The 11,929-nt window shown below is 41.4% G+C and overlaps 1 protein-coding gene across 5 annotated transcripts in view; it reads left to right on the forward strand.

Moving 5' to 3' along the window:
* tanc2b (tetratricopeptide repeat, ankyrin repeat and coiled-coil containing 2b) overlaps window positions 1–11,929 on the forward strand; it is a 136,152-nt gene that overhangs the window by 58,575 nt on the left and 65,648 nt on the right. For all 5 annotated transcript variants that reach the window (XM_035660582.1, XM_035660543.1, XM_035660557.1 and 2 more), the window contains 2 exons: window positions 5,310–5,381; window positions 8,035–8,214. In XM_035660582.1, the coding sequence (XP_035516475.1) occupies window positions 5,310–5,381; window positions 8,035–8,214 (252 nt within the window). The remainder of the gene's footprint in view (window positions 1–5,309; window positions 5,382–8,034; window positions 8,215–11,929) is intronic.

Consider the following 11,929-nt stretch of genomic DNA (forward strand, 5'->3'; position numbering starts at 1 on the left):
CCAAGCATGTAGAAACTACAGTGGTGGTATGGTGTGTCTGTTCTGTGCTACTATACAATAACGGTATCTGGCTGCTGGTATATTACTAGTCTGTTTTTGTTTTTCTATATCTATGATTTTGCAGTCGTGCTGTGTTTACATCACCACTTCCTTCTGTCAACTGTGATTGTCAAAACAAAAGTCTGAATGGCTGATTCCAGACCAGAGGTGGGCTCACAGCCTTGTTCATGTTAGGAACCCAAGACAGATAACATTACACCACAGATTTACTCGGAATAAATATTGTAGTAGAAATGAAATGAATATATAATTGTTTGGGAAAGTGAGACGTATGATGAAATAATTTTTTCATTTTAAGACTAAGTTTAGAAGTGCAAGCTACACTGTTCAAGACCAACGTAGAACCCTGTTATTGACTCTGTTGAAATCTGGACTCAAGTATCCCCTGCAAAGAATATTTTTGGTCTCATCTCAGTATATCAACCTTTCTCCATGTTGTGTATGGCTGTGTGTGTGTACGCATATACAGTAAATGTGTTTGTTGTGGTTTGGATGAACGCAGTTTCCTATTATTTTACATTGGCAGGATGTCAGAACCCTCCACTTCCTGTGGTAGACCAGGGCTGGCTCAGTGCTGCAAGAGAGAAAACACTTGAACAAGCTCTCTCACCAGAAGGTGGTGTGTGTGTGTGTGTGTTGTCGTGTGTGTGTGTGTGTGTAGTTGTGTGTGGTGTTTGTGTGTGTTGTGTGTGTTGTGTGTGTGTGTGTGTGTGTATGTGTATCCTTCGGAGTATGCATGCATTTTTATGTTAGCTTAAACTGATGCTAATGAAGATGTCCGCCAACTTTACAACTGAGCAGATGTCTGCGCTCTCATATGGCTCAGTGCAACTGACTGTGCTGCTGTGATTCATTAAGATGCTCCACTTTGTTGTGAATATGATTTAAATCCTACTTTTAAATGAATGTCAAAGCAGAGGAGCAAGGAAATGTTTGACTGGAACCAAACTCCCTTTCAACACACAACCGCACACCTTGCATGGAATGATTTTATGATTAGTTGATGGTTAGCAAAAACAGTATGGTGAAAAAATGTTTACCTCTGCAACTTGAGACACAAATAGTGCTGAAATGATTAATTGATTGGCAGAAACAAAGCAGTCATTTATGAAGCATAAATAAATACTTGTTGGTTTTGGGCTGTTGGTCTGATAAATAGTTTGAAGAAATTGTGATAAGCTTCTTTTACATTTTTTCATTGATTGAACAATTATAATAAAAGTAAAGGAATCATGGGCCATTATGTGTACCTAAACTTTGTGATTACCTGGATAACATTTTTCCTCAAGATTTGTGACGTCCGCTTGAGAATTGGTTGTTTTTAAGTGCCATGCTCAAAGGCGCAAGGGCTGTCACATCCCAGTATTTTCTCTGGTGGCAACAGAAGTTGCAGTTTGGCAGCACCGATTGTTGCTCCCCGCAGGAATCGGCACACAGCACTGATTCACTGCCTGACATTTACCTTTTCCAATTTCAAACTTTTCAGCACTCTGTAAATCAGTCTCTATTTTGGTAAATTATCCGTGGTACATCTGCTCACACACAACAACTTTGTGTGATATATGGTTTGCACATTCGTTTTTATTTGTGTGTGGGCTAGCGTGTGCTCAATAAATGTCAGGGTGTTTTATTACCGTAGCTCGCACATGATTCCTCTGTTTCAACATAAGATTAATAGGGCTTTGAGATAATTTAGCTCTCTCAAGAAAAATGTGTGCAATAAGAGTCTAGTATAACGCAAATATGGTATGCACTTAATTATAAATGCATCCATTCTTTTACTAAATGTACACAATTATGTATTATTCTGTCTGTTTTTAAGGTATGCAGTACAGAGTACAAAGACTTTCCGTGCCTGGTGTAGTGGATTACAGAGAAACTGATAAAATTGGATGAAGAGTCTTTGGAACTACTCATTGAAAGATTTTGTGGCCCCTCTGTTCCTAACCTGGAATGTTATTGTGATGAATGGTGAGAAACATTAGCTGTGACATGGAGAGCAACAGGGAGAATGCGGGTGTTTTAATTAGGGGCCCTAGTTTGCTTCCTGGTGAGAAACGGGGGATTGACAACAAGCTGGCAATGCAAGAACATTAGGGCCACACAGAGGCAATCAGCAAAGGTAAGAAATAAGCCAGGGAGGAACTGAACCGAACATTGAATCACTGTCACTGAGTGAAGTCATTGAACTGAAGGATGTAATTCTCTGGGCTCCTAATATCCGGGATGTGTCTCAGTTACATGGCTCAGTTGCAATCTTTTTCCCTTTCCATTGAAGGTCCCAGAAGTAAAAGACGGGCATCGATTGCACTTTTGGAGCGAGTCAATTGGTTCCTTTTTGGTGTGACGTGATCGATCAGTCACAGAAAAAGAACTGAATCCATTTCAAATCGTAATTTGTTCCACGTATTCTCCAGATTAGTTATTCAGAACCTTTGGACATCCAGCGTAAAGATCAAAAACCCCTATGCATAACTAGTGATGAGTTAGCTTTCTGTCTTTTAGGCTCTTTTTTTTGCTAAAAGTGATCACAATTTATAGTAATCATCCTCAGACACCTGGGAAAGAAGCCTCTTTTTGGAGCAGAGGTCACATTGAACACTGTGAACACGGCAGGTTCATCAAAGTCAGTCTGAACGATAATGATAGCGGAGTTCTCCGCCATGCTCCATGGGATCACTATCAGATGTCACGCTGACTTCTCCCGTAATGACTCTTTGTCCAAGTGAGAAATTGGCTTGCTCCTTTGACATCCTAACACAGCACCGTGGCATTACAGCTCCAAAGAATAGCCAACAGAGTAAGTGCACCCATATTTCTTCGGTTTAGGAGATGGTCTTTTACATTCAGAGAGAGCTTTGATTTTACAGCCGAATAGGATGTGGTTACAGAGTGAAGATTGTCTGTTCTGACTCTGAATCGGATACTGATATACTGAGCTGTGTTCAGCTGTATTCGACACAAGTGGTTGACAGATGTTCAGTAAGGAAGTAGAATGGTGTCCACTGTTTGTCTCTGAGGCTGGAATGAAAACATGTCTCTGTCTTCTGTCAACCATAGGTCCTCCCCTTTCGTGTTTCCTGCTTAATAGGCCATTGATTTGTGTGGCAGGACATTGTACTGTGATCACTGGTAACAAGAGAGCAATCTGCACAGAAGAATAGGAGCTTTTTTTTAATGAAAGAGGTACAAAGATGCGTTTCCCAAGCCTAAAAAAAACTGGTGGTGGAGCGAAAGGAGGCTGCCGTAAAGAGGTACAGCCACATTTGTTGCTGTGTGGAATTGTCCCAAAACCTCAGTAACAAAGTAATTTAAATTGATGGTTTAATGTCCAATTGTTGTGTTGTGGGTGGAATGTAATTGAACCCCAATAAAAGTTGTTTAATTTCCAGCAAAGCCTGCAGCTATTTTCTTTTCTTTCTTTTTTTTTAACACCAGATCTACTTGCTATGTGTAATACAGCATGTGTCACAATCAGGAGCACTGTTTCAGTTTTTAAAATTAAATAATATCACCACGCAACCGAAGAAGATGAAGCCCAATAACTTATGATCTATTGTAACTAATTCTACTGTTTATTGTCCTCTGTTCATTTAAATTATTAACGCTTCAGATATGACATTTCGAGCTGCTGAACTCATCTGATGACAAGCAAGCTGCTCAAAACGTCACCTAAGGTGCTAATCAGACACACCGCAGGAGCATAGCAAGTGTGCAAAATCTATTACTGTATATCATTGAGCTTTCCACTCACAGCGTCACACTCTTTGTACGTGCTTGCGTGTGTGTGTGTGTGTGTTTTCATGGCTCACTGTGCAAGCAGCGCTCGTAGCTAGAGCACATCGTCTTCAAAGCCCGTATTGATTTTCACGACATTGATTTTACTAGACGATATGGCTCATCAGGTATACGAGGTGAGAATCTATTTTTGGTTGGTTTGTTGGTGTTGAACATACAAGAACAGGAGGTGTCAGAGGTGTTAGCAGCAGGATGTATGGTATTGTCTGTAAACCAAGAATGAAAAGGTTGCACTGTTGAAATTTCTCAAAATCACTCCAAAATGATATGTTTTGGTTGCATAACATGTCACAATTTGTTGGTATACCTATTAATTTGACACATCCTGACATGGTGGCTCAGGTCAGGAAGCGAGCACTGAAAAACCTCTGCAGAGGACTCCCTTCCACAATCAGTGTCAATCTCAGGATGGCCCAGTTCTCACACAATCATGCCCCACGGCTTATTCTATCTGTCCATCGACAAGCTTGATCTTTCCACCAGCGAGCCAATCTAGCCTGCTGTGTAGCTACTGGCACACAGTGTGTGAATCTGCGATGGGAGAGATAATACTTGAGTATTTGTTTGGGCTTTCTGGGCTGATGGTGAGCTCTTTGATTGAAACACAATGCGGGGCTTGCCAAAATATACAATCCTTTTTGCGATAACGATGGTTCTTGTCTTTCTACTTAATGCAACAATCTTTGATCCCTCTACACATGGAAAATCCATTGGCTTAGGCTACTTTTCATACATCATCATAGTTTAGATTTTATTAATAGCGCTCTAAATTCCAGTGGGATGTATTTATTCTGAGTGTAAATCATTTGTTCCTCCTCTGCCGGCCTGTCGTGCTTTACAGTAGATCTATCCGCACTTGAACAGGATTATGAAACAATCCCCCGGTGACACTGACTGTGCTGCCCAGTGATGCCGCCCCCCCACTCCCCTCTTCTCTGCTCCATCCACTGTGGCTAATTCTGCCTGCCTGCTCCCTTGGGCGTAATTGATCCTCATATCATTAACCGTATGTGGATCTATCCTGGGAAACGCCCACTATTTTACTGCTAGTCCTCGCTCACTGAACCGTAGAGCCCAGTGAGCTCTATGATTGTGGCTCTAACACGAGACTCTGTGCATGCAACAATGGCTGTAATGTAAACTATTTTGTTATCTGCATGGGCAGGCCCTAGAGATAGTGCCTCACTGACTGTTTAGTCTAACCATGGGGAGTCGGAAAAAGTGGAACTTGGCAGCGAGGTCCCCCTTCGCCACCATAAGGGGCCGTTTGGGCCCCAGGAGGAAGGGTGTGGAGGGTCTGTGTGTGAGCAGCTTGCTGGGGGTCCTCCGGTCCCACACCTGGCTGATTGGAGAGGAGGATGTGGCCTTGCTGCTGGCCCGCACCTCCTTGCCACGCTACCAGCATCACCGAGCTCACTCCCTGTCTTTCTCTTTCTGCTACTCGTCTGCAGATGGTGGGAGCGAGGACTTGGCAGACCCCCGCTCGCCCAGTCTAGACCCTCACCTGAGCCACGTCGGCCAAGGTAAGCAAAAATCACACAAAATCTCCCACATCAAGTTTAAAAAACAATCACGTCAGAGAAGAGTTAGGTAGTAAGTAAGCAAAGTCTGGAGCCCTGACCTTAGTTTAGCCCGTTAAAGCCATCTGAGCTCCTTAGCAATAGCTTGTCTTTTCTTCCATTGCTTATTGTAGAGTGTACTAAGCTTCTGCCAGGCGTGAATGTGAATTATGTGAGTGAATAAGAAGCCGAGTTGCTGAGAAACAGCACACAAGCTCTTTTACCACCTTTACCTTTCCATTTCCTGTAATACTTCTCTCCTGGCGGTCTCCTTCCAGACTCCATTTCTTCTCCCTTAATGTTTTTACAGTAGAAACTCACAGCCTTGTTTGCCAGGTTGTATTTTACACGACTTTATAGCAGAAAACTTTATGACTACTGGAAATGAAGTTATATTTACAGGGAGAGAACTGTGTGAATTTGATATTCTTGTAATTTTGCCTGTAAGGCTGAGTTACTTCTAGGGGAAATAAGCTGTATACAAGAGTAGATGTTTATCAACAACAGGAATGTCAGTGCTTGGCAGGAAATGTTTTGGGCAATTATAATTTAATGTTGCCTTTTTTCTTTCCCTTCTCGTGCATGTTTTGAGCCGTACACCTCGATGAGTAGGTGTTTGTGTTTATTTCAAGGCATGGAGTGGTCCTTAAACATGTCTTTCATCACAGTCTAAAATAAAACACCATTATTACCCCCTCGATGCTTTTGTTCTCTGGATCTCACCACTGAAGTGCGGTTTTTCCTTCCTCTCCACCCTCCCATCTTTGCCCTAAATCGCACCTCTTGATTTCTACTTCAACATACGACAGTTTATGTCAGTTTTCACGAGGCTGTTCAGAAAAGAAATTGACTAAGTATTGAGATTGTGTACCAAAAAGCGCTCCATTTTTGGTAGAGTTGTTGGTTAATATGGTTAGAATTGTGTGTTTTCATCCAGGATGGAATGCATTAAAATTGAGTTGGATCTTGACTACCGATAATTGCTACCAGAATACCAAGTTTCCCCTTGGTATTCACACCAGGCTTTACATACATGAGGAGAATTTCCATGCTTTGGGATGTAACCACTGCTCTGGCTGTTGTTTTTGCTTTTGCACAGACATTCCCCAGTGAATGGATGGACTGACTCCAGCAGTGCTGGAGCCACACAGAGTGGTGTGGATGTGTTTTTGTTATTTCGTGCATGTGTGGAAGTGTTTTTATGCTAGTGCATTTGCAATTTGTATTACAACAACTGATTTGACCCCATCCCAACCGTCATACAGGCTTCCTCTGGGAATTGTCATGGACCGGTGTCTGATAATGGCTTTATGTCTCACTGTGGCGGCTGCTATCTGATGCGAGACTGTTGCTTGACCAGTTGCTTTTACAGCTCCGTCTGCAGGGAAATGGGCAGTCTGAGGCGGAGCTGATTCACAAAATGGATGTTGTGTTTACAGTCAGCTGGCTGGGTTTTGTTCACCAGGGAATGTGTGTGAAGTTTAAAAATAAATAAATAAAAAACCCCATAAGTTGTCATAATTTGTGGTTTTTGAAGCAAGAGAGGAAAAGGGGTGGGTGAGTGATGGAGAATGGTTGAGCTCCGTCTGTAATTACCGCTCATTGTGCAAGCTTTTTTTTGTAAATAAAATGCTCTCTCATGGTCATGACTGCTCTTTTTTGGATTGTTTAAACGTATTTCAGATGGTTAGAAAATCCTCCTTTATTATATTAAAATGATAGGGTATTGTGTTACTGTAGGGCTTACAGAGGTCAGGCAGGCTGTAGTTTATAACAGTGAAAGTAAACAACACGTGTTGCCTGCAGGGCTTTTCTCTCTTCTGGGTCACGCCAATCTTGTTACACTCAATATGGTGTTGCACTGATGTCAGAATCCAGAGACTAGGCCGAGGTACTATCAGAGTACTCACATCTCTCTGTCATACACTTTCTGTAGGGATGAACAAATAGAAACACTAGTAGCCTCCTAAAAAACACTATATGCTGAAACATACACATACATTAGTTGGGTTTTGATAATCAATCGTTTGTCTTTTATCAAGAACAAATCCCAAACATTTGCTCCTTCCGGCTCATTGTATGTGAGGATTTGCTGCTTTTCTCTTTCATTTTATTGTAAAATTTAAAAATTTAACTCTCTGAACAGTTGAAAACACAACCTTGAGCTCTGTGGAAATTGTGATGACCATTTCTGATTTGTTTCCTAAGACCTTGTGGACTCAACAATAAATTAATTAAAAGATATAATCTGCAAGTTAATTGATAATGGAAATTATTGTTAGTTGAAGCCCAAAACACTACCCTTTGATCACTGTCAGAGAGGAGTTTTTGAAAGCCTAATCTTAATTGTGTTTTATTACATTATTAAAGCATTTCTGTCATTTTCTGTCAATACAATTAAGTATCAGCTGAATGTAATCAGAGAAGATTGCTTCAGTAACATTAGACTTGTTATTTTTATTATTTTCCTACATAGTTTAATACTTTCTTACATGCTTCCTTTGCAGAAATGAACTCTTCATTTTTCCAAACAGCGTCAGAATATAATTAAATGAATGCACTATTGGAAGCAGAGCAAAGCATCTCATACTATTTTGTTTTCCCTCCCATCCTGCAGGTGGCAGCATAGACAGTGACTGTGCCTTTGAAGGAGACTACGGCGTGCCCCCGCTCTCCATGACTGAGGGCATGCAGCACATTCGCATAATGGAGGGCGTGTCACGCTCGCTGCCCTCCTCCCCCCTGCTCACCCACCAGACCATCAGTGTCAGGCTCCAGCCTGTGAAGAAGCTCACAGGTAAAGACACTGCTGCAATGAAGTGAGAGTCACAGAGAGTGCAAGATTTGAACTAATTAAGCAGTGTTGTCACATTTTCCAAACCTGGGTTTGGGAAGAAAATCATAGCCAACAGAGATGTGGGCTGAATCTGTTTCAAATTTGTCTTCTACGCACATCCTTGCCTGTAGCTGTCCTCCCCCATAGACTCATTGTACTAATACAGCCTCCCTTAACCCTTCACTGTACCACTGTAGGCTGGGTACCTAATCAGAGAGTCACGCACAGTGAATTAAAACAGATTTTATGACACAACGTGAAGAGGGGTGGAATGGCTTCTCATGCTGATGGTTGCCGATAAGCTGTAATCACTTACCGTATTACTTAGCCACTAATTGTGAGTCGAAACATAAAGCAAGGCCCATCTCTCTGGCCTGCGGCAAACACTGCAATTTCCAATTCTTGTAATCACCAAAGTCTTACCTAATTGACAGTGCCAAGAACAGCTGATGGACTGCGAGCTGTGGTTGGCTCTGCCCTCCTTTATCGCTCTTTATCTCACACCACTAATCGTTTCCTTCCACACTCATTTCTGACATTCAGAGAATGTGGAATATCGCCACCAGCCCCCCCGTCTCCCCATTAACTGGATTATGAGCCTTGTGTCATGTTCCCTCTGCTATTATTATGGGGGGAAGCTGTGGTTTGGTACATAGGACAGTGTGGACATCTGAGGCTTACTGCTGTACTGGATTTCAAATTGCAAAATGAAATATTGACATTGCAGCTTCACCCAATATCAGTGCAGCCTCCACATAAGCAGAGTGGGTGTGAAGGACTTTAAAGCTCGATTCAGCAGTCACCACTAGGGTGCACCAGCCTCTCAGCTACCTCAGATCATTAACCATTTCTTATATGCCGGGGGGACCATGATTTTTTACATCATACAGAATGATTTATACTCTCTCTCGGGTCATCCAAAGTGTGGGTTTTAAAGAGGAAACATGCCAAAAGTGATTTTCTTCCATTTCAACTTGGTGTGCCATACCACTGTAGAGGGCTCTGTGTGGGTGACAGGATCCAGCAGAGACTGTTTTGGGGGGAATCAGGACTTGAGATTTAGATTTCAGACCAAGCCTATTTGATCAGGCCTTTTCTCTTTGGTTCTCTGTCTCTCTTTGAGGAGCCATCTTTATTCCATTTGTTTTTCTTTGTACTTCATGTTTCATGGCAAATACACCCTAATCTGATGTCTTTCATCTGAGTGAATCAAAGGCAATTTTTTAGATCTGGGATGTGAATCTGTATGTTTATGTGTATAAGTAGACATATAGGTATAGGTACGTTTTAGGATATGATATATATCTAGGTGTGTGTCTTGTTATCTTGAATGGCCGTCACAGGAGAAAATGTTGTTTAAGAATAGCTTGATTAATGCAGTGCTGTCTCATTCGTACTATTCTTAATACACGGCTGACGTAGGGAGAGGTCTCTTTGCAGTGTTGTCACACATGTCGTCATTTGGCTCGGTTATATTATGCCAGTCAGGTGCTGTAGGTTGTCAAGGCTGCTTTTAGATTTTAACTTGGGAATTAGAGTTTCTCTTCATCTCTTTTTAATATCCTGTATGTTTCAGCTGTGCACTCGCTGCATTGATTTGTTTTACCTTTGCATAATTTGTCCACTTACACTTGTCATCTTAAGTGTTTGTGAGTGTTTGTGTGCATCACGAAGAGAGATATCATTTTGGCAGGATTACTGCTCTTTACTGTGTTAATCCTTCCAGATTCATGTATCTGTCACACCACCTATTGTGTGTTATATTGTCGTCTGTTGTCATAATTAAGTCACTTACAAAGACAACATAAAACTGTATGATTTTGTACAGCTAGCACTGGCAGATGTTGCCTCACAGGACTGAAATGTGTACATCATAAAAAGTGACACACTGCATGTAAGAAGCCTTCACATCGAGTGTTATTCCTCAGACCTCACACGAGTTATAGGAGTTAAACCGCCCTTGCATCAGCACGTCTGACCCTACAGCAACATGCACAAAAGCCCTCTACTGCCTGAGGTCCCTCCTGTCCTTCAAGTCCTCAAAGACCTGTGTCTGCTCTCAAGTGGCATCAAGCACCAGATTGTAATAGGTCTCAGCCACCCCGGCTTTCTCACCCTTTAATTAATTCAACTCAGCACCACTTCCTGCACAGCTTGACAGTACCAAGCTTGTGTGTGTGCTGGCGTCTGAGGCCAGAACCCCTCCCATGCCAGAGATGGCAGAGGTGGAAAAAAGAGTGGTGGCAGAGGAGCACATTAGAGAGCGAACAGCAGCAGGTCTAACGGCTGCAGCACTTTGATCCCCCCCCGGTGGCTTCCACCAACCGCAGCCTCTCCTTGCCCTCCTGTGTAGCCCCTGATTGGCCTTAGGGAGGCAGAGTGGCTATGTTGGTGAGGACTTGAGTTATTCAACCTCAAGGCTTAATAGAATGAAAACCCTATGAAAGCACTGACCTTTTTAGAGAATCATTGAGTTTCTGATTTAATCCCCTCTGCCTGCTTGAAGACTCTCAAGGGGGCCCTCAGATGCTCGAGGGGTCAACTTGTGAAACACATTGGTGAGGAGGGCAGGAGACATACCGCACCGTGCCATCACAGTGTACTGTAAGATTGTTTTGTTGATGGAATAACAAGTTGGCAACTCCTGATTTTCTATGGATATTAAATTATGTATAACCAGTTATACTAATAATTACTGATATTTCAGAATAAGAGAAATCTGGCATCAATATATTCCCCTATATATTCTTTTTATTTAAACACATAACGTCATAAGAAAACACTTTGTGATAAAGATGCATCCAAGTAAAAATATTATACAGTTTATAAAAATAAACTTTATTATCAAAGATGAAAGATATAAGATTATGCTGCATTTAAATGTAAATCATTTTAAATGCTATGTATATTACTGTAGTTACATATATTTTACTTTATTTCTTTCCAATTCAAGCATAATTCAAGTGAAATTAGCTGAACTTGTCCATGAAAGTTCATTCCTGACAGATTTACGACCACCTGTTATCATGGAACAAAAGTTCCATGCTGAAACTAGGTTACACCAGGACAATTAGTTTATCTCCATTACAACCACACAATTCCTCCTCTGAAAAAAATCTATGTGCTTTAAAGCTCATAAGCTAATACTTTTGTACTTTTACTTAAAGCAGCTACAAGGAACTTTCATTTTGTGTTGATATTGGCGACCACTGTGGACAAAAGCGGTAATGTTTCCACCACCTCATTTCATTGATTTCAATGAGAAACCAACCAAATCTGAACCTGTGTCAGGCATTAAGAATAACTATATGCTCTTGTTAGTGTATGTAGGCCATATAGAGGCATTAGTATTAAATTGAGCTTGTTTTATAACCAATTAAAAAACTCCCTCTGGTACATTAAAGTATAAATGTGAATAGAAAACTTGATTATTAGTATTTTTATGTTTTTTTTAATGTGTTGCTACTTTGGCTTAAATAAAATATCTCAATATCTGTAACGCTATATCAGCCTGCTGACGTGTTGTTGAGGCTCTAATATTTGGAGTCTCCATCCTCTTTAATCCAGCTAAACTAACAATAATGTTTTTATACTTTATTAAACCTGCACAGGAAAGTGTTTTTTTAATCCAGCTGCCTTCCAGAAAGGTCAGGACTACACAGTCAGGGGAGAGTTT

Source organism: Morone saxatilis, unplaced genomic scaffold, assembly GCF_004916995.1.
Source record: "Morone saxatilis isolate NCDOM2014 unplaced genomic scaffold, NCSU_SB_2.0 Contig1, whole genome shotgun sequence".
In the NCBI taxonomy this organism is placed as follows: Eukaryota; Metazoa; Chordata; class Actinopteri; family Moronidae; genus Morone; species Morone saxatilis.